At 38.4% G+C, this 26,642-nt stretch overlaps 2 protein-coding genes across 2 annotated transcripts in view; both read right to left on the bottom strand.

The window, feature by feature from the left end:
* LOC143363081 (uncharacterized) overlaps positions 1 to 23,535 on the bottom strand; it is a 51,458-nt gene extending 27,923 nt beyond the window's left edge. The window contains exons 1-4 of the mRNA XM_076803702.1: positions 23,494 to 23,535; positions 19,792 to 20,035; positions 14,138 to 14,358; positions 10,996 to 11,224 (exon numbers count right to left, since the gene is read on the bottom strand). Of these exons, the coding sequence (XP_076659817.1) occupies positions 10,996 to 11,224; positions 14,138 to 14,358; positions 19,792 to 20,035; positions 23,494 to 23,535 (736 nt within the window). The remainder of the gene's footprint in view (positions 1 to 10,995; positions 11,225 to 14,137; positions 14,359 to 19,791; positions 20,036 to 23,493) is intronic.
* LOC143363088 (uncharacterized) lies at positions 1,063 to 11,055 on the bottom strand. Its single transcript, XM_076803708.1, has 2 exons — positions 10,915 to 11,055; positions 1,063 to 6,479 (listed from the first exon to the last, which is right to left on the bottom strand). Exon 2 carries the CDS (start codon positions 6,457 to 6,459, stop codon positions 6,100 to 6,102), a length of 360 nt encoding a protein of 119 aa, XP_076659823.1. The 5' UTR covers positions 6,460 to 6,479; positions 10,915 to 11,055; the 3' UTR covers positions 1,063 to 6,099.
* Positions 23,536 to 26,642: the final 3,107 nt, after the last annotated feature.

Here is a 26,642-nt window from a genome sequence, read left to right as displayed (position 1 = left end):
AACACCAGTAGCGTAAGTTTATATAGTAAGAAACGCGTCAATCACTTCCCGGCTAACAAGTGGACTTTGCGTAAAAGAAATTTGAAGCCACATTGGAAACTGTAGACACTGATAGCTTTCATCGTTTCTTTAACAACTGTTGTTCAAGCAGATATTTCGAAATTTCGATATTTATTTTTTCTGGTAGAAATCAGGTTTTCTATCATAGAAACACTTTATAGAAAATCCGACAAATATAAAAATTGACTTTCCGCTTTGCATTACAGTCTGTTGTCATTTCTATTGATGAGACAATAATTCACTAAAAAGCTTTTTCGAATTTCTTTACGGTAATTTGGATTGCACATTTTTAGACGTTCTTACGTGTTCGATATGTCTGATCATTTTCTAGGCTTGGCAAAAAGTTAAATTATTTAAATTACCAATAGAAAAGTACCATTAGCAAGAGTAGGAAATTTTCTTCGCATGCGTAACAATTTTAGTCAGAAAATGTTCATACAAAAGTTTAAATTTTTCCTACTACTTGCTTCTGGACTATTTCAAACATTGTCGAACGACTCGAAACATTTTCTGATGACAATATATTTGTATTCATTTATGAAGAAGTTGGCTAAGCAAATTATAAAACAGTAAAAGATTAGAGAAGCTTAATAATATTGTTATGATGTTTTCAATGTATCAAAATGATTAACGCGTGAAATCAATTTTTATTTAACTTCCTCTCACAAACGATGCAAAACATTTTTATTTTACACAAAGATCCGCGGTCTAATTATTAACATATACGAATCTCTTTTGTGAAAATTCTTTGCTGCATATACATATCATTGTTAAATGGAAATCAATAATAACGGTTCCTTGAAATCGATTGAATAAAATCTATTCTATCTACGAATCTCCGATTCATGCGGAGAGGGGGCGGGGGTAAGAAAAAGAAGAGAGAAAAATAGACGAGAGAGAAAGAGAGAGAGAGAGAGAGAGAGAGAGAGAGAGAGAGAGAGACTGCAGAAGAATACTGAACGTAGGAGTATAGGAGCATCAACGCAAACAACACAAAGGGTGTAAATGACAATAATTTATTGTTGTCAAAGGGTAATTACGCTCTACAAAGAAATGATAAATCGTTGGTGTGTCCGAACAATAAGTACGGAATTACTTAAGAAAGGCAGAAGCACCGGCACGCAGAACTGTTCGGTATAAGAGAGATAGATAGATATAGGGAAAAAGAGAGAAAGATAGACAGAGACAGAGAGAGAGAGAGAGAGAGAGAGAGAGAGAGAGAGAGAGAGAGAGACAGACAGACAGACAGAGATAGAAATCGCTCGCGATATAATCGGTATTTCTAGCGTGGAGCTGAATTTTCTTTCCTCCAAACTCGCGGCAAGCAAGAGGGAACGAAAGAAAACACAGAGAAACAAATAAAGTACATATTCATCGTTAAATAATACATGATTACCGACGGTTCTGCGAACACTGCACTCGTAATTAAATGAGTAACAATAATAATGGCATAATAATAATAATCAATAATAATAATAATAATAATAATAATAATAATAATAATAATAATAATAATAATAATAGTAATCAATAATAATAATAATAATAATATCAACGCGTTTGCAAGTAATAATGAACGGTGTATACGAATCCATACGTGTTTCCTTCGTAGGTATACATATATATATACATCCGGACAGATTGTTATATATATGTATAAGAACCGAGATAGCTAGAGATAAAATATAAACGTGTGGACAACTTTACAGTAAACATACATGAACGCAAAAAAGTAGACTACTGGTAAAAGTAAAGGAGAGAGACTAACGCGTCTGAGAGAGACGGGAGAGTGTTTTTTTAGCGCAACGAATGCGTATTACAAGGTGAGTAAAGATTGTACGGTTCTGGAGAACAAAATAGCGGGGTTATAAGGTGGGGAGGAGGAGGAGGAGGAGGAGAAGGTGGGGGGATGCAATTACTCGTGGAGCAAACGTGGCAGAGGGAGTGGGTCTACGCGGGGTTGGTTCTTCCAACGACGAGGGGGGGGGGGAGGGGTGCGCGGTCGTAACAAAGTAACAAATTTTTACTACAAAATATTCTTGTGACCAAAATAAAAAAACACGGTTTTCTCCTGGTTTTGTAAAAACGAACGAGGCTTATAAAAAGTCTACCAGCGGGTCTGTCGACGAGCCTCGAGTCGAGGCGGGGGGTGGTGCCTCGAGTCGAGAGACCGCCTCTGGAATGACGAAATATACGCTGGGAACGTCGGCGAGAATCAAGAAAGATCCTTTTCACAAAAATCATCTCTGTTATCCGAGAGTCACAGCACTCCCTCGTTATAAGCGCACTTCCTCCCCTATAACGCCACCCTTGACCGTACAGGTCATTCTCGTTCTTTCAGCGTTCCTATCCAGTAAAACCAGAAACAATTCCGGAGGATTTCCGAAGGTGTGCTTATACAGAGGGAATACTGTGAAATCGAACGTCAACGTTGCTTCGCAGACTCTTGAGAAGTGTTCACGGTTTCTCTAGACTCGTCGACGTTCGACAGAAAATTTCCAAAGAAAGAGCATGTGTAGAAAGAGAGTGGATTCTCGGGATTAGAATCGTCGTGTGTGTGCTTGAATTTCGTTTGAAGTGTACGGGAGATTGATCCAGATCCTCGAGCAGTTCCGATTTTACGGTTCAACGTTCACGAGCGGCAAGCTGACGAAAACGATAAACGAGAAAGCGGTGTTGATAACGGTAATCGACATGGGCGTTTATTGCTCTAATCTCGGCTCCTGCGATCGCTAAATTGAGGCGACTGAATGGAAGTCTCTGCCCCCTTCAGCTAGCCCACGAGCTTTTGCACCTAGATATTGACAATGAAAGCACTGGGAGTGAACGATTCCCATCGAGTGGGCCTACCATAAGCGATACAAAATCCTAGGCTATACAATTAAGCGAATCGTATGCGGCTCAAGCGGAACGAGATTCTTCTTCCTTTTGCTCGCAGATGATCTAGAATCGTCTGCAAGATCTACGATTCATTCATCAATCTGCAATAAGTGTCTTGCACCGTTTGCCATTATGTTCTTTCCGTTGAATTACCGATCTAGACATCGATTTAAATTATGAGAATCTACTAATTGTATTGCTAATGAAGATAAAACGATTGATATCTCCATACGTTTCTATCGACAATTTTCAAAGTAATTTTTAATATCTCTTCACATCTTTTAATATTTCTTTTGGATACAGTTATAGAAGGTGTTCCAAAGGTGTGCATGATCCATAGTAACATGTTCCATGAGTAAAATAGTGTTTCTGTCATTTATTTGCGCACTCGTGCGTACATTTTTGTTTTTTACAGATTAGTACAATTTTTAGACATTGCGTTCGATGATTGTCTAGAATACGCATAATTAAGTAATTATTACAAGTATTTAACAAATAAATTACGTGTCAAAATCATCTTATTCCTCATCAATAGAGTATAATTGAAATACCCTCTATAAATGTACACACTTTCTCCTAATCACTTAAAACTAAACATTTTAACGTTGAAAAGTAATTTCCGAGTACAAAAGTGAGTTACTCCTCCAAAATTTAGAATCATAACTTTTTTATAACTATTTTCATACGTATGTCCAGCGAACGAACTTTCCAGTTGCATAACTTTTAGCATACAAGCTTTTCGTTAAATAGAATACAAAAATAAAATTTTAATTCGTTGTAAGCTTGATTATACATTTATAGTTCGTGTGGTTCACGTAACATTCTTTATACAAATAGAGATTTATAGCCGTAAACAATTCGGAAATAATCCTCGAACCATACGAAAGACTCAATAATTCATTGATAATCCAAAATATCGTGCGTATTTCCCGAAAATATTTAAGTTTACCGAATCTACACATTCTTTGCATACTAATAGAAATTTACGCGTTATCGAACACAGTTAACAAAGCGATACAACGATCAACTAATTACAAACTGTCCTTTCTTCGTCACTTTTGCTAATTTTCTAATTCCAAGAACACTTGATCCGACGCTACGAACCTCTTCCTCGTCAGAATACGATGTACGAGCAACAAAACGATTTTTCATAGCCTCGAGTATCATTCTAAATACAAGATAACCGCCGTTAGCATAGTTAACAGACTAAAAGCTACCTACATGTACCAACGGAATAAAAAACTTCTCCAAAAATATCTACTCTGTCCCCACAACAATAACACCGTTGCGTAACGAATCACGTATGTACCATTCAACGTCGTCGACTTAATCCTACGATTCTGAACACTCCATCGTGCCTTGGACCAGAGGACACGCGCGAAGATTCGAGCGGAACAGAATTTTCAATAAATTTCCAATCACTTAATATGCAATGTGAAACAACAAAAAACAAAAAGAACGACACATACGACGTGCAAAAAGTGGAGCACAGATTGTGATACAAAACGAAGAAGCAGTTCGAAAGCTACGTAGAATATACAAAAGAGCGTGACTGTGCGACTCGTTCGATCTATTCCTCGATCGGGCAGCGATTTCGCGTGATCGATGGAGAGATCGTCGGCAAATTATATACAAAAGAGAAACCGGAAGTCTCGGTGTCGTTTGCAGCGAGGAGCGCGCGATCGTCCTCGATCGTCGACAAATTCGTTTCACGCAAGTTGCGACAAGATACAAAAATAATTTCCCCTTCCGACATCGAAACACGCTGCCGCGCCGACGAGAAAAATAGTACGCATTGTAGTGATCACGTGGACACCGTGAGATCACAATGACGAAACGAGGCTTCGATTGGAGAGCGTCCCAAACGCTCCCGAGGACGTTGACGATAGCGCGATCGTCGAAGCTTCGCTCGCAGACAGGTCTCGAAACTACGTCAGACAAAGCGGTTCCAAGAAGATCGTTCACCGATCCCTGCCAACTGCCGAGAAAAGTTCTGAACAGGCCCAGAGAGGAACACGCGGAAACGCTGACAATTCGTCGGAACAACGAATTCGTCGCGTGACGACGACGATATACCCTATCCCCCCGTTCGCTCGACTTTGAAGGCGAAAAGACATCAGAAAATGCGAAACTATGTTCGGAAATTGGTGTTCCCTGGCACCCAGAGTTTTCGTTGTTCCTTGACAAGCACTAGAAGCGTTTCGAATCGCTGATAACGAGGATCGCTAGCCTTCTACAGGTCCGAGAACGTTTTCGTAGAGACACCATACAGTAAAAAGACACGAATAAGCTATGTCCCTAGCGACTACGCCTAAACCCCACTGCGAATGCTACCTCTGGCGAAAGGCGTCCGATTGGATACAATTTAATATATGTTCATTAGTCATCCATTAGTTGATTGAATAAACTGTTACTTGGTGTAAAAGTTGTTTATGTATTCGCCATAGAAAATCCCTCAATTGAATGCTAATTTTAGTTTGACACTTGGATGACGAGAGGTGGGTCCACTTTGACCCAGACTAAATTCTAATCCATTCGTACCTTCTCTTGTGCCTACATTTACTGTTGCTTCAGGTATTAATTGGTGTAAAAGTTGTTAATATATTGGGCATAGAAAATCCTCCAACTGATGCTAAGGGAACTGGTGGTACGGTCCTGAAAGGTCTTTTAAAAGAATGTGGAAACTGGAGAATAACAATTTTTCATGAATTTTTATGTGTTCGTAAGAATTTGTCTGGAATTTTGCCTAATAAATGTAGCTTGTCAGACAATGGCTGTATTCAAGACTCCGATCGTACGATACTCAGAACACTGTCCCTTTCCAGTCTAGCGTGGAAAACGTGAACGCTACTTTGAACCTCGTCAACGCTACAATACTCTGAACCTGATCGATGCTACGATACCATGAATCACTCGTGTCTCTTTCGACTCGAGGGTGGAAAACGTGAACGGGCAAGCGTTTTCCAGGGGTAGCATTCCTCCGGGGACTAGTGAATCGTCTTCGTCAGCTTATGTCTATCGAAGCGGCAGAGCAACGGACCGTCGAGGGTTCGTCTGGCGCGTTGTTATCGCGATGATAGAACGGCAACATGGTATTCCGGTGGTTCGCGGCGACTGTACGTGTTCTCTCGTTCGGTTTCTTTCGTTTTTGGCTTTCCGCTAGGCGAGCAGCAACTCACCACGGTGATGTCGTTGCTGTTGCTGCGGTTGCTGCTGGTGATGATGCTGACGGTGATGGTGATGGGTATGGTGGTGATGGTAATTGAGCGACGAGGACGGTGACGGGCAAAGGCTGCCGCCGCCGCCGCCGCTACCGCCCAGCTGGTGTTGCTGTTGTTGCTGGCCGTCGTCGCGGGTTGGTGTCAGGTCCAAGAACAGACCGGAAGTCGCGGAGTCGACGCAACTGCAGGATTCAGTGGCCGTGGCGTTGCATCCGGGACAGCAATCGGTCTCCGTGGCCAAACTCATCGGCGTCTCCGGCGAGTCCACGGGTCTCGTGCCAACGAACGAGCTCTCCATCCAACACAGCTTCACGCTCCCTTTGCAGCAGAACAGGTTCAATAGATTAGACAGATCGCGATCAATAGATCAGACACCGGCTGACTCCTTCAAAATCAGGCTCTTTTTTTCGAGATTTTTCTTTCTTTCTTTTTGTTTTTTTTTTTTTTGCTTTTTTTTTTGTTTTGGTTTCTTAGAACGGGAAGGAACGGTGACTATTGCTACAAACTTTCGCAAACTTTCTCGGTCGGTGAGTATGTTTGTTGCTGTTTGTAGTGAGGTAGACCTCGGGATTGTCTCATTCCCGATCGTACTGTTTTTTGTCTCTAGTTTATCACGTCACGTGATCTTTCTCGGCTGTCTACTCCAAGACGGAAAGCTTCTTCAAACGACACTCTTTAGTTCATTCGTATTAGTGAAGCGTCTAATACGGAAATATTAATTACAACGCAGACAAGCGCACGGCGTGCGGAAGTTATGGTCGTGGAAAATGTTATTGGGTTCGTTACGTTGGTTGCTCTTGAAGTATCGAGTCACAAAATGGTTGGGAGTTTGCTGGATAATTGGTAAACAATTATATTGGCTCTGCGATGTATATAAATTGATATGATTTATACAACGGTAGCTTGAAAAATGTATTTCAGCTCGTTGTTACAATTATAAGTGAATTTAAAGAATTCGATTGAGTACGAGTAATTTGTGTAAGCGGAAATAGAAGTACAGTGTTTACTTGATATATGTCGAAAACACGGATCTAGCCAGGGACATATATCGGCCAGGAGATACTATTCTTTGACCCACGCCGTGCGTAGAAAAGGACAACGAAGTTCTACAGGCCTCGGTTCATGGCCCCTCACAGGGTATACCCCGCGGCAGTAGGGCTAGGCATTAGGGACACATATAAAGTAAACAATGTATTCGCACAAAATGGTTTCTTTAATATTTTTATCGAAAGTGACAATATAGATAAATAAGTATTAATAAAACATTAATAATTTTTCGATTCTCCCCTGGACCATGAAAAAGAAAGTGAAAAGACTGATCGTAGAAATGATAAAGGATCACAAAATGCAAGGGACACTACAGAAATTATTTAGAAAAATATAAACAAAGTTAATTTATTAAAACATTACAAAATATCCTTGGTTTTCCATTTGAGATCGTCGAAAGTACCCCATAAGTCGGAAGATATTTATTTTTCTAGGAAAAGGTTAACGAAAGAAGAAGACGCGAACAGGACAGAACATTCTCATCGAACAAAACGGGAATGAATAAGTAACCACCAAAATCCCACGACCATTACTCTTTCCACACCGCGGTACATATTCTCAACGACCCAACGCAGAGTAGGAGTTATTGACACAAGTTGCACGTCACAGAAGTTAGTAAGTACGATCGTCACAGCAGCGGAACGAAGCGTTCGCACACAGATCCGAGCAACACAATGACGCAGAATCGAACGAGCCCGCGTTTCGGTTGCTGTAGTCAGTTTTCGAAAGAAGACACACCTGGAGTTCAGAGCTAGCTAGCTGTCGCATAAATTCCCAGACCTGTGACAGTGATCCGTGTATTACAACTGTCAGCGCGCCTTGGGTTTAATCTTTCGAAAAGCAGGCTGTACAGTAGTATCTCGATATATGTGAAGAGAGAGATGCGAATCCAATGACGAACTTTTTTATTTTTAATAACTTTACCAACGACAAACACACCAATATATTCTTGAAATCTTTCTGATTAAAATGAGACCACGCATAATTGTGAGCATATTTGTCTGTTCAATCGACGATTTAATAGAACAACTGATTAGTTCGGATAATCGAGGTTCTACTATATCATGGATAAAACGAGTAAAAATGATCCGAACTGTGTCGCGTTTCGTGTCATTTTAATCAGAAAAATGTCATAAATACGATGGTAAAAGTTTCATGAAAAAAAAATGATCAAAAACGGTAAAGTTTTGTCACGGTTTGTCTACGTTCTTCGTTCGACACTAGCATTACTTCCGTGGCGTGTAGATTACGAAAACCTCAAATAAATCATCTGTGCCATGTTTTTGTCGCGTGACTGGCATATCGGTCCCGAGTTCTTGGCATATATCGAGGCACTACTGTAGTACGCACACCACCGTGGCGGACTCTGTCCACGTTGTAAACGTACGAAAGGTGCGAGACTGCATCGGAGACGACCACGTGTTATCTCGAACGTTGCCGCTCTCTGGTGTTTGTTTTAATTTCGTCTTAAGGTCATACGAGTGCCGGATAAGTTCGGCCGCACCGAAAAGCGTTTGCGGCGACAGAGCGGGGTGGACTTAAACTTCAGGGTGATCTATTTCGGTGGCCTGTCGGGCCACAGGTCTGCGAGAGGCCGTCGAAATAGCAACACCGGTCGCATCTGCATACTTTCGGCGAGACTCTCGTGATTAAAGGCCGACGCTGGACTTCGACGAGGCACGACAGAGGTCGCGCGATCGACAGGAAGACCACCAAAGACCATCTTCCCTTCCGTGTCTTTCCTTCGCTGCTTTGTCTCGTTTTCACTCGATCAAGGTTATGACCGTTTCAACGCATTCCGGAATTCTCGCGCGCGTCTCGCCGCGCGTGCCGATGATTTTTCTCGTTGGAACTCCTGCCACGATGTCCTTTCCGCTGACGTTTCTAACATAGAACCTCCTTTTTCTCTCTCCCTCTCTCTTACATTCTCTCTCTTCCTAATGGGTTTGGTCAGTGTGCGAGGTCAGAAGATGAGGAATCAGCTGATCGTACCTTGCGAAGAGTGTACAGGGTGTATAAAAAGGAATTGTCATCCGTCCTAGGGGTGAATCTGTACCTCTGGATCGGTCGACATTTGTAAAAGAAACTTGCCGCAAAATTGTTTATAACAAAGAAAATTGTTTTTAAAGTTATTTTACATCAACACCTTCTTCTCATCGAGAAGAGAAAAAGCTTGAAAGGAACCATGTGTCGCCAACAAATAGTTATTGAGATATAAGCTGTTAAAATTTTTGCAAAATTTGATTGTGTGGAGTTATACGCACACAATTCTGTTCCGTCTCATCGACACGGCCAGGTGGACTGTAGTAGTAGGCTTTCTTTCTTAGGCAATTTTCTTTGTTATAAACAATTTGACGGCAAGTTTCTTTTACAAATGTCCACCGATCCACAAGTGTAGATTCACCCCTACAACGAATAACTATTACTTTTTACACATCCTGTACAGTAATGCTTCGAAGATCGGTTGGCTTTTGAAAAGTTTCAGAGCCATTTTGTGCGAGAATGGTAAGTAGGGTATGAAATAATCCTTCAAAAAGAGGATGCAAGGTTCGCTAAGCGAGAAAAGAATGGGAAGAATGTGAGAACCGAACTTGATGAAGACTTTTAGAGGAAGAATTTCATTTGCTGAATTAGATTACGAATTTTTATGTAAATTGGCGGTCTTACAGTCTGTTTCAGAAAAGATTGAATGCTGGCTTCCAGGTTGAGACATTTGATGAACCCAGAAATCATCATCGCTGTATTGAGCTACTTTAAAGTTGTACTTTACTGTACTGCATTCATTTCGGTACTTCAAGAATGTGTTTTCTTATAAATCTTACCGAAGTCAATTTTAATGAACCTGTCCCAATTTAAAATAAATCTTGCCGCAGTTAATTTTAACGGATTTGTTCCAATATAATCTCTTTTCTCAAACCATAATGGTAAATAAATTTTCAAATAATTCAAAGTCTTCAAGATGGTAGCCCTCAACAATTTAGAACCGGCGATGAAACGATGATCAATCAGATTCGAAGCATTACTGCATCACGAAGACGGTTCTGGGCCGCGTTTGAGTTGTAGAACGACTACTCGGAAAGTGGACTCTGTCCGCAGAGTGTTTCTGGGGTACGAGCACACGTCCCGAACGAACAGAATCGGGACCGTGCGACTTGAAACGATTCCGCCTAGGAAAACGACATTCCGGCAAGGATGAGCAGCGGTTTGCATGTTAACCAATGAACAGCGACGCCATGAAAAGATCGGTAGCGATATTGCGAGCGCGTTCAAGCGCAGTACACGCTCTATGAATAGAATAGTCGACTAGACACTGGCGCGAGGATGCTGCTTCTCCTGCCGTCGAAGGCTTGTTTTGTTGAATGGCTTCGAAAGCAATTTTCGTTAGTAAACAGGACATGACGAGCAAGAGAGGCAGCGAACTGGTAGTGCTTTTAGGCTGGTAGACAGAGAGAGAGAGAGAGACGAGTAGAGAACAACAGACCAAACCAGATTCAAAGATAACATACAATACACCGCGCGCGCGCATGTGTGTGTGTGTGTGTGTGTGTGTGTGTACGCGCGATGTTCGGTTAGACCGGACAAAAATGTACAAGATGAGGAACAAGAAGAACACGAAGAACAAGTAGAAGAAGAAAGGCATCTAGGCCGCAGAAGTTGGATGCAGAGACACGGAGAGAACACATCAAGGTGGAAAACTCAAAATTACCTTTCTCGTAGAGAGTAAAAGTGGTGATGGTTGTGGTGGTGGTGGTGAGATGGTTTTTGGCATGGGTTGTTTAGTGCTCACCTCTGGGGCTGGTTGACCTTGCTCCGCCCCTGTCGTCCCAGTCTTCGGGTCGAGGTCGAGGCGAGAGCCTGCCACCTCCAGCAACCTCCTGACCGCTTTGCACGTAGTGCACAATGGCCGAGGTTACCTCCTTTATCGAGTTTCTTACTTCTAGCTGCTGATTCGTTGTCTGCTGCTGTGGCTGCTGTGGCTGTTGTTGCTGCTGTTGCTGCTGTTGCTGCTGTTGCTGCTGCGGAGACAAAATCGCTCTCTCAATTACTTCGTTCACGTATTAGGTACACTGGACCGAATATACATTGTACAGTAATGCCTCGATATATGTCACAACTTGGCGATTCGAAGTGTCACTTATATCGTGCATAGACATGATTCCTTGATTTCTTGCAGCTAGGCGTTCAATGCAGAGGACTAGTAAACGAAACAATGTATCGGCGAGATAATGGAGATGATCTCCACATTTTGTAAAAACAATATCTTAATTTTGAATGAATCCAAGTTTTTTGATGAATGTTATTTGTTCTTTCCTTTTTATTCGTTATGAACATTCGTCTCATTCACAAGACAATACTTAAGTTTTGTTCAAAATAAAGATTTTTTAAAGATGGATGTTGCATTTTATGAAACACGTAATTTTTCTATAGCATAAAGAATTTGAGGAAATGATACAAAATTACATAAACTTTCCTAATTCGCCGATATAATAAACGAACCAAATAATTATCGTTTGCAACTGGATTTCTGAAGAAATCTATTTCTTAACATAGTTCAGCTACAGAATTTGACTGAAGAAATCAGGATTACTTTTAATTCGTCGATGTATTGGTTGATTGCGAGTGCGAAGTATACACTGTTTTTTGTTTCTTTTTTTTTTTGCTTTTCTCCGGGCGTGTTAGCATTTCGGAAAGCAAAACTTGGCCTCGAACCGTAGGAACGGCCATTTGCTGACCCTCGCTCCGCCCACGTTCTCTTCGCTTTCCTCTTTGTCCAATTTATTTTTAATTTGTGCAGACAGCGCGCAAATGCGACGAGGTTTCTATAATTAGAAATTCTGGCAGAAATCCTCGTCCTGGCGTCTCGTGGCCTTTGAATCCCGCGACAAATTGACTGTTACACGAAACGCCCTTCTGTATGCTTCGAACCGTTCATTTCGGATTTCATTCGGCTCCATGGATTTCGTTTACCAACCGAATTTACCAACTGAGACTACCCGTGTCACGATCGCTTGAGCATTCCCATTTTTCCATTCTCGTTGCCAGCAAACCCTCGGGGCAGAGTGTTTTGTATAATTATTACAATACTTTCGGTAAGCCGTCGAAATTTCTTCGTGCCAATTGGATGGATTTGATAGTTTTAGTACGTTAGAGTACTTTATAACGTTCAAGAAATATGTTTTGTTGGAAGCTAGAGATTTGGAAAGACCTGTAGAAACTGAGACTTACGGCAGCAAACACTTGGAGCAGAGTGTTTCGTATAAATTATTATGATAGTTTGAGTACCTTATTGAAATATCGAATCCTGCTGCCAATTGGATGGATTTGATAGTTTTAATATACAGGGTTCCAAAGATGTTGTACTTTCTTGAAAGGAGACGTTATTAGGGTCGTTTGAAGTAACTTTTTCCTTTGCGAAAATGTTCTCCGCGGCTTTGTTAAAGAGTTATTAACGAAAAACACGGACCAATCAGCGCGCGGCTACAGCGGACAAATTCCGGCTCGGCGAATGCCAACGTCGCGATCAGTGAGTTCCGTCGCCGGGCCAGAATCCCTTCGCCATAGCCGCGCTCTGATTGGTCCATGTTTTTCGTTAATAACTTCTAAACAAAACCGCGGAGAATATTTTCGCAAAGGAAAAAATTACTTCAAATGACCCCAATATTCCTCCCCTTTCAACGAAGTACAACATTTTTGGGACACCCTATATTATAGCCCTTTTGAAATGTTCAAGATAGAAGTTCTATTGGAAGCTAGAGACTTGGAAAGACCTGTAGAAACTAAAACGTCAGCAACGAAAATCGTTAACAAGTCATCGAAACGTCAAATCTCATTTTATCTGATTTTTTATCTCATTACAATATCATTTTAATGCACTATAGTTTTCAATAATTTTTAAGAAATAGGTTCTATTGAAAGCAAGAGCTTTCAAAAAAACTTGTAGAAATTTAAATTTATCTAGATCCTAAATGTTAAATAGCAAAATATGTTTTTATCCAACACTATAATAGATTGGTAGAATCCTAATCGCATTTAGTTGCAACATATTTAACTGGAGATTTATAAGTTTTCTATTGATTTATTTGATATGTCTGAAGGATCAAGTTTGATGAATGTTTTTAAATAAAATCCAACAAGTACAACCCTTCTACGTACCTGTTGGCGTATGTACGTATAAAGTTTGAGGGAAACCTTAATATACGAAACTTACTTTCTGTTGGGCTGCAGAGACTTTACAATGTACTTCGAAGTTTCGAAAATTGATATTAAAAAGTTGTATGTAGATATTCTCGACCAAATTTAATAATATACGTATATATGTATGTGAACATGTGAATATCGAGCATAATTAAAACACGTCGATCAAAATGCGCGTTTATTTCACAATAGCAAAATATGTCAATGCGCAAAATTGTAACTAAATAGATATAAATAAATAAAGATGTTTTAAGAGCGTTGAGAGAATAGAGACGTGCGTTAAAATTCACAGAAAATATGTGTGTAATACATAATGTAAACAAAAATTAAGAACTTCAAAAAGAATCTTCTTAAATAATTAATAGTAATAGATAATTATGAATAATTATCAATGATAATTGATAATAATCATTGGTAATTTTTTTAAATTCGTGAAACTTATGAGTAGCTTATGCTCTGTGTATAACACTTCACAAAAAATGGTAAGTGTAGTGAACCTTCAATTCAAAAATTGATTGTATGAAGAACATCGATATTCCATGTAAAAAAAGTAATAAATATTCTGTGTAGCTAAATGTCAATTTAAGAATTGATTGTTTTAATATATTTGCTACACTAAGATTGAAATTTTCCAATCGATTCTGTTTCGTCCTTCGCGAAATTTTGTGTCCATTTTTAGCAGACGCTGCAAAACGTGTTCGCGTGGGTGCGACCGAGTACAATTCGATACAAACCTTGTTTGCTGCTTGCAACTGGGGAAGAATACCCTGAGCAAGACGTTCGGCCGGTGTTCGCGGGTTTGTTAATCGTTCCTGCGAACGCCATCCCAAGTACGGCTGTCGGTGATTGAAGGACGACCTCGCCGAACTTGCTGGCGAACTTCCGGCGCTGTTCAGCAGGCTGGTACTCCATCTCGAGAATGCAGGTGGTGTGGGACTTGGACTTAGAAGGGCACCTGTAGCACAGATTCACCAATTACATTTTACCAATAGCTTCGTTGGAGTTCGAATTTTTCCTTTTAAAATTAATTTCCCTAATAATTAATCTTAATATCATTGAATGACAAATGTCTCTACTTCTTATGACAAAGTTCTCTACTTCTTATGATTGTGGAATTGATCGATTTGGCAAATAAGCGGCTCATATTATACAGGGTGAATTCGATAAAGCAGGACACCTAAATATCGTTACTTTTCGTTGTACAAAAAAACTTCGTAGGACAAAGTTACACTGTTTGAAGGGCCACATATAACGGTGTAAGGGAAAAAAAATTTCAAGGTCATTTTTATGAGATCTCAAGGTTATCGATGTTCTTTTAAATGGAATGATATGTTTTCGTTAACGTAATGTTGTAGCTGACAAAATAACGAATTCATGCATGTAACACAATATGACCTTCAAATGACCTTCAACCCAGAAAAATGGTATAAATAAAATTCAACGTGTAAGATTCATTTGATGTATTTCTGTTACGCCAAATGTTCAAAAATACATCCCTTGAGCTGCTATACATTCATTCAGCCGTGAAGTTACAGAACGTACTGCTGTGTAATTCATTTCTGAGGAAATCGACGCACAAGCCTGGACGATTCTTTCTTTCATGTCGTCTATAGTCGTTGGTGGTTCACTATAAACATCGTCTTTCAGTTTTCCCCATAGATAAAAATCAAGGGGTGTAAGGTCTGATGAGCGAGCTGGCCATAATACGGGTCCGTTACGTCCAATCCAACGATTTGGAAACTTGTTATTTAAGAATTGTGTTACGACACGGGAAGAATGGGCCGGGCATCCGTCATGTTGATACCACATATTTTCACGAATGTTCAAGGGTGTATTTTCCAGGAGAATTGTTAACGATTCTCGTAAAAATGCAATGTATTTTTCTGCATTTAATGTTCCGGTAATAAAGTGATGCCCAATTATTTGGTTATCTAAAATTCCACACCAAACATTGACAGACCATGGTCTTTGTTTGTATTTTCAAATGACCAATAATGCAGGTTTTTTTAATTTATTTGCCCGTGATTTGTAAACGAAGCTTCATCGGTAAATAATACTTAATTAAAAAATGCTCTATCGTTTATCAATTGTCTCAATCCCCACTGGCAAAAGTTTACACGATTTACAAAGTCTCTACCATGAAGTTCTTGATGAATTGATAGGTGAAAGGGGTGAAATTTGTGTTCTTGGAGTATTTGCACTACACATTTTTTACTAATGCCACTTCCTCGTGCGATTTGCCTCGTAAATACTAGCATGAGGGTTTGTATTCACTGCTGCCAGAACATTAATTGTATTTGCTTCATTCCTTACAGTCCTCACCTTTGTACGTTTTTTATTTTCGACACTACCAGTTTCACGGAATTTATTTATCAAATTGGAATAAACGGAAACTGATGGACAATTACGATTAGGAAATCGGTCCTTGTACAACTGCACGGCTTCTCTTAAACACTGTCGACTTTCTCCATAAATGACAATCATATCAATCTTATCTTCCTTCGAGTAACGCATTGTGAAACGTTCATCGATAAACTGATCGAGAAATCTTAGAAACTGTGGAAATCTGATAGCAAGAAGGTCTTCTGAGTAATTAGTAGTGGATAAACACGATTCTGTACGAACGTATAGGTGAAGGTATATCATAATTGTCCTCCTGTCAACGCCGAATCTGTTATTATGTTATGTATTGCGATACATTTGAATGTATAGCAGCTCAAGGGATGTATTTTTGAACATTTGGCGTAACAGAAATACATCAAATGAATCTTACACATTGAATTTTATTTATACCATTTTTCTGGGTTGAAGGTCATTTGAAGGTCATATTGTGTTACATGCATGAATTCGTTATTTTATCAGCTACAACATTATGTTAACGAAAATATATCATTCCATTTTAAAAAACATCGATAACCTTGAGATCTCATAAAAATGACCTTGACATTTTTTTTCCCTTACACCGTTATATGTGGCCCTTCAAACATTGTAACGTTGTCCTACGAAGTTTTTTTGTACAACGAAAAGTAACGGAGATATTTAGGTGTCCTGCTTTATCGAATTCACCCTGTATTCCTTGACAGTAACAACAGGGTTGAAGTGGTTTTAATCAAATTTTTTATAGATAACGTTGCTGCTAGACAAGGAATCGCTTTACGTAAAGTATTCAATATGGCTGCCGTTGGTAACCATATACGACGTGTTATAATCAATCAATATAGCATAGGTCCCAGGTTTTGTTTTCTTTTTATACTATGCTGATACAGAATCTTATTTATTACTTGACTGATATAGAGAATACCACGAACTTTTCAAATATCTTCCGTGCTTTTATATTAATATGTAGGAATTGTATAAATAATTAATAGTCATACGAGGAAGACACAGAGAAGGATTAGTTGTTGAGGAGTAACATAATGAAATTGCAAGTTAAATATTGATGTCGTTTTAATTTTGTTCGATTTTATACTTGTATCGTCGTGCATTCTTTAGCAGCTCATACAGTTTGTTATTTAAAGCCCTTAATACAGAGGCAATACGTTGGAATCTTGACTCAATTTACAAAGAGTGTGTGTTACCTGATCTGTCTTTGAAATGGATTACAGCACTATGATCGACGGTTTTGTAAGCCGAGAATGCGATTGTAGGGAAGCTTTCAACGACGAAATAAAATCTCATAAGCTCTCTCGAATGACATAACCTTAAACATTCTTAGAGCGAACGCTAGTTATAAAAGTGTACTCTCGTGTTTTAAATACATACATTTTAGCTCGGAAAGTACATAGGGTAAGGGAGCCAATTACTGTAGAGGTACCAATTACTGTGCCTATATTAATCATACTTATTTTTAAAGCATAATGAATATTAAAAAAGAGATATAAAATTTTTCTCATTAAAATTATTTTATATATATATATATCCTTTTTAATATGCATTATGCTTTAAAAATAAATATATAATTAATGTAGGTACAGTATTTGGTACCCCCACGGTATCTGGGTCCCTTACTCTAGCCTTTGGAGTATTATGTTTGCAAAACGGAATGGCAAAATTCGTGAGACTTCTGTAATCTACTTAATTTATAACATATCCTTTTCTCAAGTCAATATGAATTACGGGAAAACAAGCTCGATAAGTATAAATGTTATAAGGAGGGTTATTGAGATCTCAATAATTTTATATTTATACAGACTTTGTGTTATGTCATCAACGATATAAAAGTTTACAAATATTGTCAATTATTTTACAACAGATAACACAGATTATGGCGCATCTTACATATCTTTCAGACATAACTATCTTTAATTTTTCGAAATATTTTAACCAAACTGTTTCGATCTTCAATGATTGTACCGTGAATAAATGTTTTCATGAAACGATAACTATCAACTAGGAATGCAAAGCTGACATAGCAATTCATTTAATATTAGATGAATATATATATATATATATATATATATATATATATATAATTATGTAATATATATAAATGTATTTGATAAATATAACATACAAAATTATGACAAGATCAATAAGACTTCAATAATTTACTACCTAGACATTTATATTTATGCAGGCTTTATGTTTCAAATAATAAATGATATTGACAAAGTCCACAAATATCGTCACTTATTTAATAAAAGATAACGTATTATGACACACCTAGAATAAATCGCGTTCAACTACATATGTACAAAGACACATACAGGGTGTTCCCGAAATCAGGGTATAAGCGACCAGATGGTTATTCTACATGCAGAAACGAGTCGAAAAGGAGTAACTTTTTTTGTTTAACGCTTCGTTTTCGAAAAAAATGAGTTTGAATGTCCGTCGGGCTCGCGCGCCCAACATTCTGAGAAAGTAGACTCGGCAGGTCATGATCAGACACGTCAGCCGATTCTCATCTAATAGCACTCGTATCCAGTGAATTTTCAAACTCGATTTTCTTGAAAACGAAGCGTCAAGCACAAAAAAAGTTACTCCTTCCTTTCGATTCGTTTCTTCATGAAGAATCCTCGACTTGTGCCATTCGACTGGTGTCGAAGATTTCGAGCAGAATCTACTAACTATATTATTAATTTCCTTTGAATCGAGATAAAATTCTATTTTGTTATCGTCAATATAAAGATTATCCCAGCATCGGTGTCACAAAAAAAAATTTTTTCAAAAAGCAACAAAAATTCTTTCATTTGAGGCTTCGTTCTCAAGAACATGTAATATCTAATATACCATAGTACTTATATATGATAATTTTTCACATTGTTCTTTAATTATTAGTGAATCACTCGGTGTAATACATAATAAGCAAAAAAAAAAAAATCAGTTCGTTTGGAATTTTGAGTTACGCCACTTTGATAGTCGCCGGCACAAATGTAAAATATTCCTCTAAAAAGTTATGAATAACAAAGAAATTGTAATAACTACAACCGTAGAATAAATCGTAATGCGAGAGGTTAATTCATGTCGACTGCATAAAGAGAAATCGTCGAGCGCTGCTCCCTTTGAACTCGTTTAGCCACCACCCCCTCCCCCTCCCTCCAGGATCCAATTAGAAATCGTCCCTGGCCACTTTCGACTAAATCCAGTCGGCGGAGCGTCTCGTCGCAGTGCCGACCCTTTAAATCCCGTAATTAGGGCTCTCCCTTAACAAATTGTGTTCTCCCGTTCTAAGCGTCCTTGAACGTTTCCGAGCCACCCCCGACGAGTCTCAACCCTCTTGTTGCGAGCAAGCAACCGCGTGGGGTTGGCTAACGGTGTAGGTTCCATGGCCCGGTAACAGACAACTGACAGGGTCGAATTAATCGAGTTAACGTGCCCTGCTAAATTTATTAGCCGCTTCCTATTAGCCGTTGCCCCGTCGCCGTCCTACCCGGGGACACTATCATCAGCGGGAGCATGAAGCCGGAGACGCGCATAAATGAAATTGGCCGACACCACGCTCGCCGCGCGCTAATTTCGGACACTCCTTGCCTTTTTACGAGAGGAAGCGCGCGATCCACGTTTGGGAACGATGTTGCGACATTCCCTGCAATTCGCTGCCGATCTTTCGATCAATCAATTTTTTTCCTTTGTCTCTGACGCGCACGATCGATCAAGAACGTTTCGTTGGGTCGAAATATTAATTCAAACACAAGACTGTGCGTGCGTGGTTTTGATTACAATGGCTAAATTGCTTCGATTCTCTGATACTTTCTAGAGACGATTCTTCGACAAATACTGACGTCAACAACGCGAACGTGACGATGTAAAACAATGCGTTAAAGCGGAAAACGGAATGGAATGGATGGAATTTCGAGGTAGTTAAGGGACGCGCTCGGCGTTATGAAGCGTCGGATATTCCGGGATTGCTAACTAGTCTCAGACGGTGGTGAGCGGAATGCTTGTTTACCTGTAGTCGGCTGTCTATTGGAAGACGACGATAGGGACGAGAGGGAAGTGGTTTTCGAGCCCAGAGCACGCCATCCTCCGTGCTGCGACGCGTCGGAGTGCCTCTTTAACCGGAAACCATCGCGAGCCGCGGGAGAGTTCTTGTACCAGTCCGGGACGTTCAGTCGCTGCAGAGATCTTTGTACGCGGAGCTCGTGCTCGCTCGGCACCCGTTCGCCAATTTTCTGCAACTCGTTCTCCGGCGGCTGCAAACAGATAAAACCATGGAGAATTTAAAACACGGTAGAGACCGGCCGCGGTTAAATGCTCCAATTGAACGGTAACACGGAACGGACTCGTTAAATGTTCGTCGCTTGAACGGAGCAACAATTCGGAATCCGCGAAACGAGAGGAATCACGATTAAACGGCTAGATTAACCGGATGGATAACTAAGACGCAGCTCGGGTTTAAATTGACAAATATTGGGTTCCAAATATTTTAATTTATGCTTCTAAACATTTTAAGAACGCATTCATGAGAAATTGATTTACGAATTTATTTCTTTAGATATTTATTGTAACAAAGGTGACTGAAAATCCGAATAAATATATTCTAGTTAGTTTTATGGAACAATATAAAGCAGATTTTAGTGCTTCGCCGATGTGGTATTAAAATAATCAATATTTATGTGAAATATTTTTATTAAGTAAATATTTTATGTAGTACTAAAATGCAAACATACGTTTAACAATTTTATAGCTCAAATAATTTGGTCGCTTACTGTGAGTACATAATTAAAGCCCTTTCACATTGCAGTCAGAGAAAATTGGTAGTCTATTGTATATATTCGTATCTAAACAATTGTCAATTTTAAGTACCAAATTAATTAATTCAGTACATCCTGTTCAATAATTACTATTTATCACGAGAAACAGTTTAATACCAGCATATATTTTGATCGAAATTTCATCATTTAATTGGCTCCATTGTCTAACTTTAATTGATACCTTCGATAATTATTATTAATAATATCATATCCAGAATATGATATTTGAAATATCTTTAACCACATAACAATAACAATTATTATTATTGCAGATCGATTTTACTTACGACTTAATTCCATGAATTTCATAACAGGTAACTAAACTTTGTTTGAAAGTTCCTAAGATTTTATAAAATCATTCATGAAAATATTAATTTGCGTAACATGTGCGGATTAATTATAGTAGAAGAAAAACGAGGCTCGTGCAGAGCGTAAATATTCCTGGGTCAGGTAAAATTTCCAATAAAGATTATTGGATAGAGCATTAATGAATTACATTATAACGTATAGAATGGTGAGTTATTGGATAATACTGAATGCGCCTAGGGTACACGAAGGACCTAGCAGGATAAGAATGGTCCAGCGGCCCCGGCAACGATTTTTATCGCTATTGTGGGGAAAACAATGGTTTTGGTTTTGTATATATTAAATAGGTAACAGAACATTGTTCTTGAAATTTTGGTAGGGGTCACTCGAAGGATTGCTTGCAACCCCCACCCCTAAAAAAGTAAATAATTTTTTTCTACCCTTAATAATTTGATCACAATTGTGAAAAAAAAAATATGACATGAAGGAGGTAAGTTCGAATATTTTTGTTTTTGTTCCATCTGAATATCTTAATTAACGACAGAGAAAAAAATGATACAGTTAAGGGTATTTACCGTCATATTATCCTTAAATGAAGGGTTAGCGACTTAAAACTTTGGCGGATTATCTTTCAACCTAAAACCATTGTTTTCCACACAATACCGATAAAAATCGTTGTCGGGGCCGCTGGACCATTCTTATCCTGCTAGGCCCTTTCTGTAACAAGAATCATTATACGAGGGCAGAATTGCAAATTTACATACAACGTTGAAATTACTTCCCGTAATATCCTGTTCGTCGTAAAACACTCATTAAAGATATCCCCGTGCATTAAACGTGAGAATCACGTTATAAAGTACCCATACGATCATCGCGTTACCCAATCGCATCGTACGTTTTACAACGTAATCGCCGATGGGATGCCTCTTCCATAATTGTTGTCAAACGCACGAAGGCATTCACCGAATGGAGCGGACGAACAGCTCGGTGACACGCTATCGTTGTTGATAATATTTTTAAAACGACATACCCCGTTTAAAATGCTCCATTAATGTCAGTCAATGATCTCGTTAATATTAGACAATGCCTCGTTAATATCGCGCGAAATCATCAAATAAAATGTGAGAAGGTTGCAAACTGATTACTCTGTAATTACTGAGATCACAAAGTAGCTCTTGCTGGTAATTGTACGATACATTAACCCTTAGCACTCGAATGGTGACTGTAAGGCACCAATAAAAATTGCTGTATCATTATATCAAAATATTTTTCACGTTATTAAATTTGTTTGTATTTAATAAATTATTAAACATTTCATTATTGTACGAGTGAAGGTCAATGCATCTCTCACCGGCCGGCCGGCCAGCCGTTTTTTCCCAGTTTATAAGCATTTTGGGGTCCGGGACGGCCATTAGAGAGGGTTCGAGAGGCTCGGAACAAAGGCACAGCGTGTCCTCTGCTACAAGAATCCCAGGGGTTCGCTGCCCAATGCTACAGCCGTACGAAGACAGAATGAACATGCTGTATTTATTTAAAAAGCTATCAACCAGAACTTTTCTGAGTTCCTCGTGGTAATAGATCTTGTTAAGGAATTTAAACGTTACAACAATCAAAATAACAATTTATTACTACGCTAACGAAAAAGAAAGAATATCATATGACAATCTGTGCGGTGAAACAATTCGTCATTATTTATTTCAAAAGCTGTTAACTAGAACATTTCAGAGTCCCTCGTGGTAATAGATGGGGAATACCTTGTTAAGGAATTTAAACATTATAACAAACAAAATAACAATTTATTACTATGCTAACAAACCTATTCCCACCTCAGGCGCGCCTGTAGGCCCAACTATAGACCCAACTACGCAAACATAGTAATGATTTCGGGGTTACCCTGAGATCGTCGACAACTCATTTCACCGACACTGTTTTCATCGACACGATTTGACGGACATTAACTTTTGTGGAAAGTATGTTTTCAACGACATGGTCAGATAGCCGAAAAATATTTTCATCTACACGGTTTGACCGACACTATGTTTTCATTGACACGGTCAAATCGTCAACAAATGTTTTCATCGACAGTCTATATTTAGCGACAGAATTAAGTTCATGTTGCTCACATGTAGCTGCTATCGTTTATTATTTATCTTATGCTCGATACGACACAGACATAGTTCGGCCAGCAGAGATACTCACTAGAATTTTCAATAGTGACCAAATAACACCGACAATTGACGGAAATAGCGACGAAGACTGAAAACGACATACATGTTTCCACCGCACACCAATCCACCTACAATTATTACAGATAAGTATTCCTAATAACACTTCATGTATATATTTTCTGTCACAAAAGTAATCAATCGCTTATTCCATATAAAAAAATGTTAAGTAGATAAGTAATACAGCCCATAGATGACTAAAGGCCGAAAGTACTCCAAAAATATTTTTCCGGAAAATTATTAAAAAATAGTTTAAACATAGTTAAAAAATGTTTTTACAACAGCGTAACAACACTCATACGGTTAGAAATCGAAAAAACATCTGATTAAAGAGAGAAAAAAATTGGACCGGGGCGAGAAACGAACCTGGTCCAAAAATTCTTCAGCGATTCCGCAGTCGGAGACCATAGCTATTGCACTAACCGGCGCAGTTGAAAATACCTTCGAAATATTGGAATATATCCTGCGTAGTATAATTGTCGTTTTTTGTATTACGCAATTTTTGAAGTCTGGACGATGTTTCTCTGAACTTAGGGATGTTTAATATTACATAATATATTTTTACGATAATTATAACTTAGTTTTTCACGGAAAAAACGCCGAAAAAAGTGGTTTTTATTTTTTCCTACTATGACGCACCAATCGCAGGTATTTGAAAAAAATTGAGCATAATACTTAGGACAATATCTCATTGCTAAATTAATTCTGTTCCAGTGTCTCTTCGATTTCCATATGAAATCTGCATTTTTTCGATTTTTTTCGTGTTTTTCGATTTTTACAGCCAGAGTTTGCAACGGAAAAATGTGAAAACGATTCAAAGTATGCGGTTTGGTGTCCGAAATGTGTCAGATTTTTTTCAGAATTTTAAATTGTCATTAAATGGGGAAAATGCGCCAAAAACTGGATTTTCGTTTTTCCTCTATAACTACCCTTACAGATGAGCTATAGGGCTAAAACTTGGTTGAAAGGTATCTTTTTTGGTAGGCTATCGAATGGCGCAAATTGGAATAAAATCCCTTCCAGGGCACATTTGACCCCCAAAACCGGCTATAGCCTTTATGTTATGGAAATCACCATGTGCTTGTGCTGTCGTCTAGCGGCTCCGCTCGTTAGACGACGAGCGACACTGAGTACATGCCAACATGGCGGCGCCATTATTTGTCAAAAGCACATAAAATCGCTCAACTCGCCAAAATCTACAGGATTACATAAAAAAAGGTAAAAATTTCTGGTTTCCTGAAGTAAAGTTTAACCATTAATATTCACAATTTTGTAGTGGAATGAAACGAGCAATATGCTTTGAAAAATGCATTAAGGATAAAATCATATAAAAATAAAATTAAGATACCGGTTCTCGATACGTCAGGATTATTAAATAATTTAAAATAACACGAACTCGTCGTTAATCATTAATGGACTGTGGATTTCATGCAGTTATGACAAAACTGATTTGGCGCAATTTGAAACAATAGAACGACTAAGAGAATTTAAAAACATCAGTATACTATTTTCAACTTATTAACATGACTAAAGGGGAAAAGGAAATTTTATGTGGCTCTTGACTCTTGTTATTGGTACAGAAAGATTTTATTTTGCACAAAAATCCACGGTTTATTTATTACTGAAAAATGTATCGATTAATCATCGCTTTAGAGACATAATGAGAGACATGATCAGCTTGTCTTTTAGTGCTGGATGTATCGTATGCATTATTTTTTTTACTAAGATTTGACGGTATTTTAGTGTAATCAAATTTTAAAAATTGATAAAAAAAGTTTCAAGCAAACGCAGAGTGTAGTGTATTGTGTACAGGAGTTGTTTTTTAATATTTCTCAATGCAAATATCATTTCGATATTCCTTATAATTCGAAAGTTATCTGTGCGAAGGCCGAATGAAAGGCAGAAGGAGATCGTTTGTTGCACTCGCGTAGGAAGCTCGCGGTAAATGGACAATTTTAATTTGAACCGAGCGAGCCGTGCTCTCTCTCTCTCTCTCTCTCTCTCTCTCTCTCTCATTCTGATGGCTTATCCGTATCATTACTGGTCTCCGAGATCTCCATATTGGTTCTGAATTCTGAGGCGAACAATTGTACGGCCTTTAACACGGAAAAATATTTTTGTTTTAAACATATTTGCTGCCATGACATGAACTTTTTTTTTAATTACAATTGGACTGTGTATTTTATGCATTTATGACAAAAATTAATATGTTTAATTTAAAACGAAAGTGTAAAGAATTTCAGAAGATAATAAGAAAGGCGTTGTGGAAGCAGAGTAAAAATTAAGGATTTTTAAACGGCTAAGGCATTAAATAATTGACTAATAGTACAGAGAATGTTTGAAAGTAAAAGGTCAACACATGGAGCCTAATATTTCGTTTCTAAATATCGACCGACATCTTCAAGGAATGGAACCTTTAGAGGATGTCCAAATTTAGTGGCTGGTTTATGTTACAGCGCGTAGAAGTAATCAAGGTTTGCTTTTCTTCTTGCGATACAGCTGGGAAAACGGTTTTTCTTACTGAAAAGAACGTCGTTTGCCAGGGTATCCAGACGACTGCCAATTTTGCATCTGCTCGTGGAAGAGGAACTTTGCAAATTTTATAGATTAAAAAATATCTGTTAACAATCTTGGAAAGCATAGGACAATTTTAACAGAATTGGCTTAAAAAAGGAGAAATCGATTGGGAATACAAGCAGCTATAGTAATTAAAAGCTGCTCTAAACCCACCACAGTCGAATGTTTCTTATTTCACAATTATTTGTACTTATAAAAATGCCGGTATATATTTCCTTATTCAAGCAAATTCAATATTGTGATTTTTGCAAGACAACTCATGCCAGTTACTTTCAACGTTCGGTAAGTTTAATGGTACGCAATATTTAATAATTTTAATGTTATACAATAATTATAGTGTGATATAGCCACAGAATTCCTCTATAAATACATGCAGTTTTTTCAGATTTTAGAGCACAGCAGGGAACTATAAATAAAAAACCTAGTTTAGAGGTTCACAACAGTCAATATGCTTTCATCTGCTATAAAACTGTCTTTACGTACAAACCTCTGACAACAAGACTACGTCCTCGACACAAGTTTGCAGCATAGTGGTTCCAAAAGTTGTCTCGATATTAAATGATGTGTGTAGTCATTAGTCAAATGAACTTCCAGCCTCGTTAATTATAACTCGATTGAAGTTACTCGATTTTCGTATAATCGATGCGCAAGAGCTGACACTCAAAGTGGAACAGACTGGACAAACTCCGAGAGTTTGATACCTTGATAGTTTCACGTTTGGATAATGTACGATTGGTTAGGTTGGTTTTACGAAATTTTACATATTTCTTTCGTTATTTTAACCGTTATTTTTCTTCGGTATATTGTACATGTGAGTATGCAATTAAAGAGTATGGAAAATGTAGATGTATAAAAAAGAGATATATAACATATATATTACCTGTTTTTAATGAAAAAAATTGAACATCTCTTTTTTTAATATTCATTCTGCTTCAAAA

The sequence above is a fragment of the Halictus rubicundus genome, unplaced genomic scaffold, assembly GCF_050948215.1.
Source record: "Halictus rubicundus isolate RS-2024b unplaced genomic scaffold, iyHalRubi1_principal scaffold0019, whole genome shotgun sequence".
NCBI lineage: Eukaryota > Metazoa > Arthropoda > Insecta > Hymenoptera > Halictidae > Halictus > Halictus rubicundus.
This window is presented reverse-complemented; position numbering and strand designations above follow the sequence as displayed.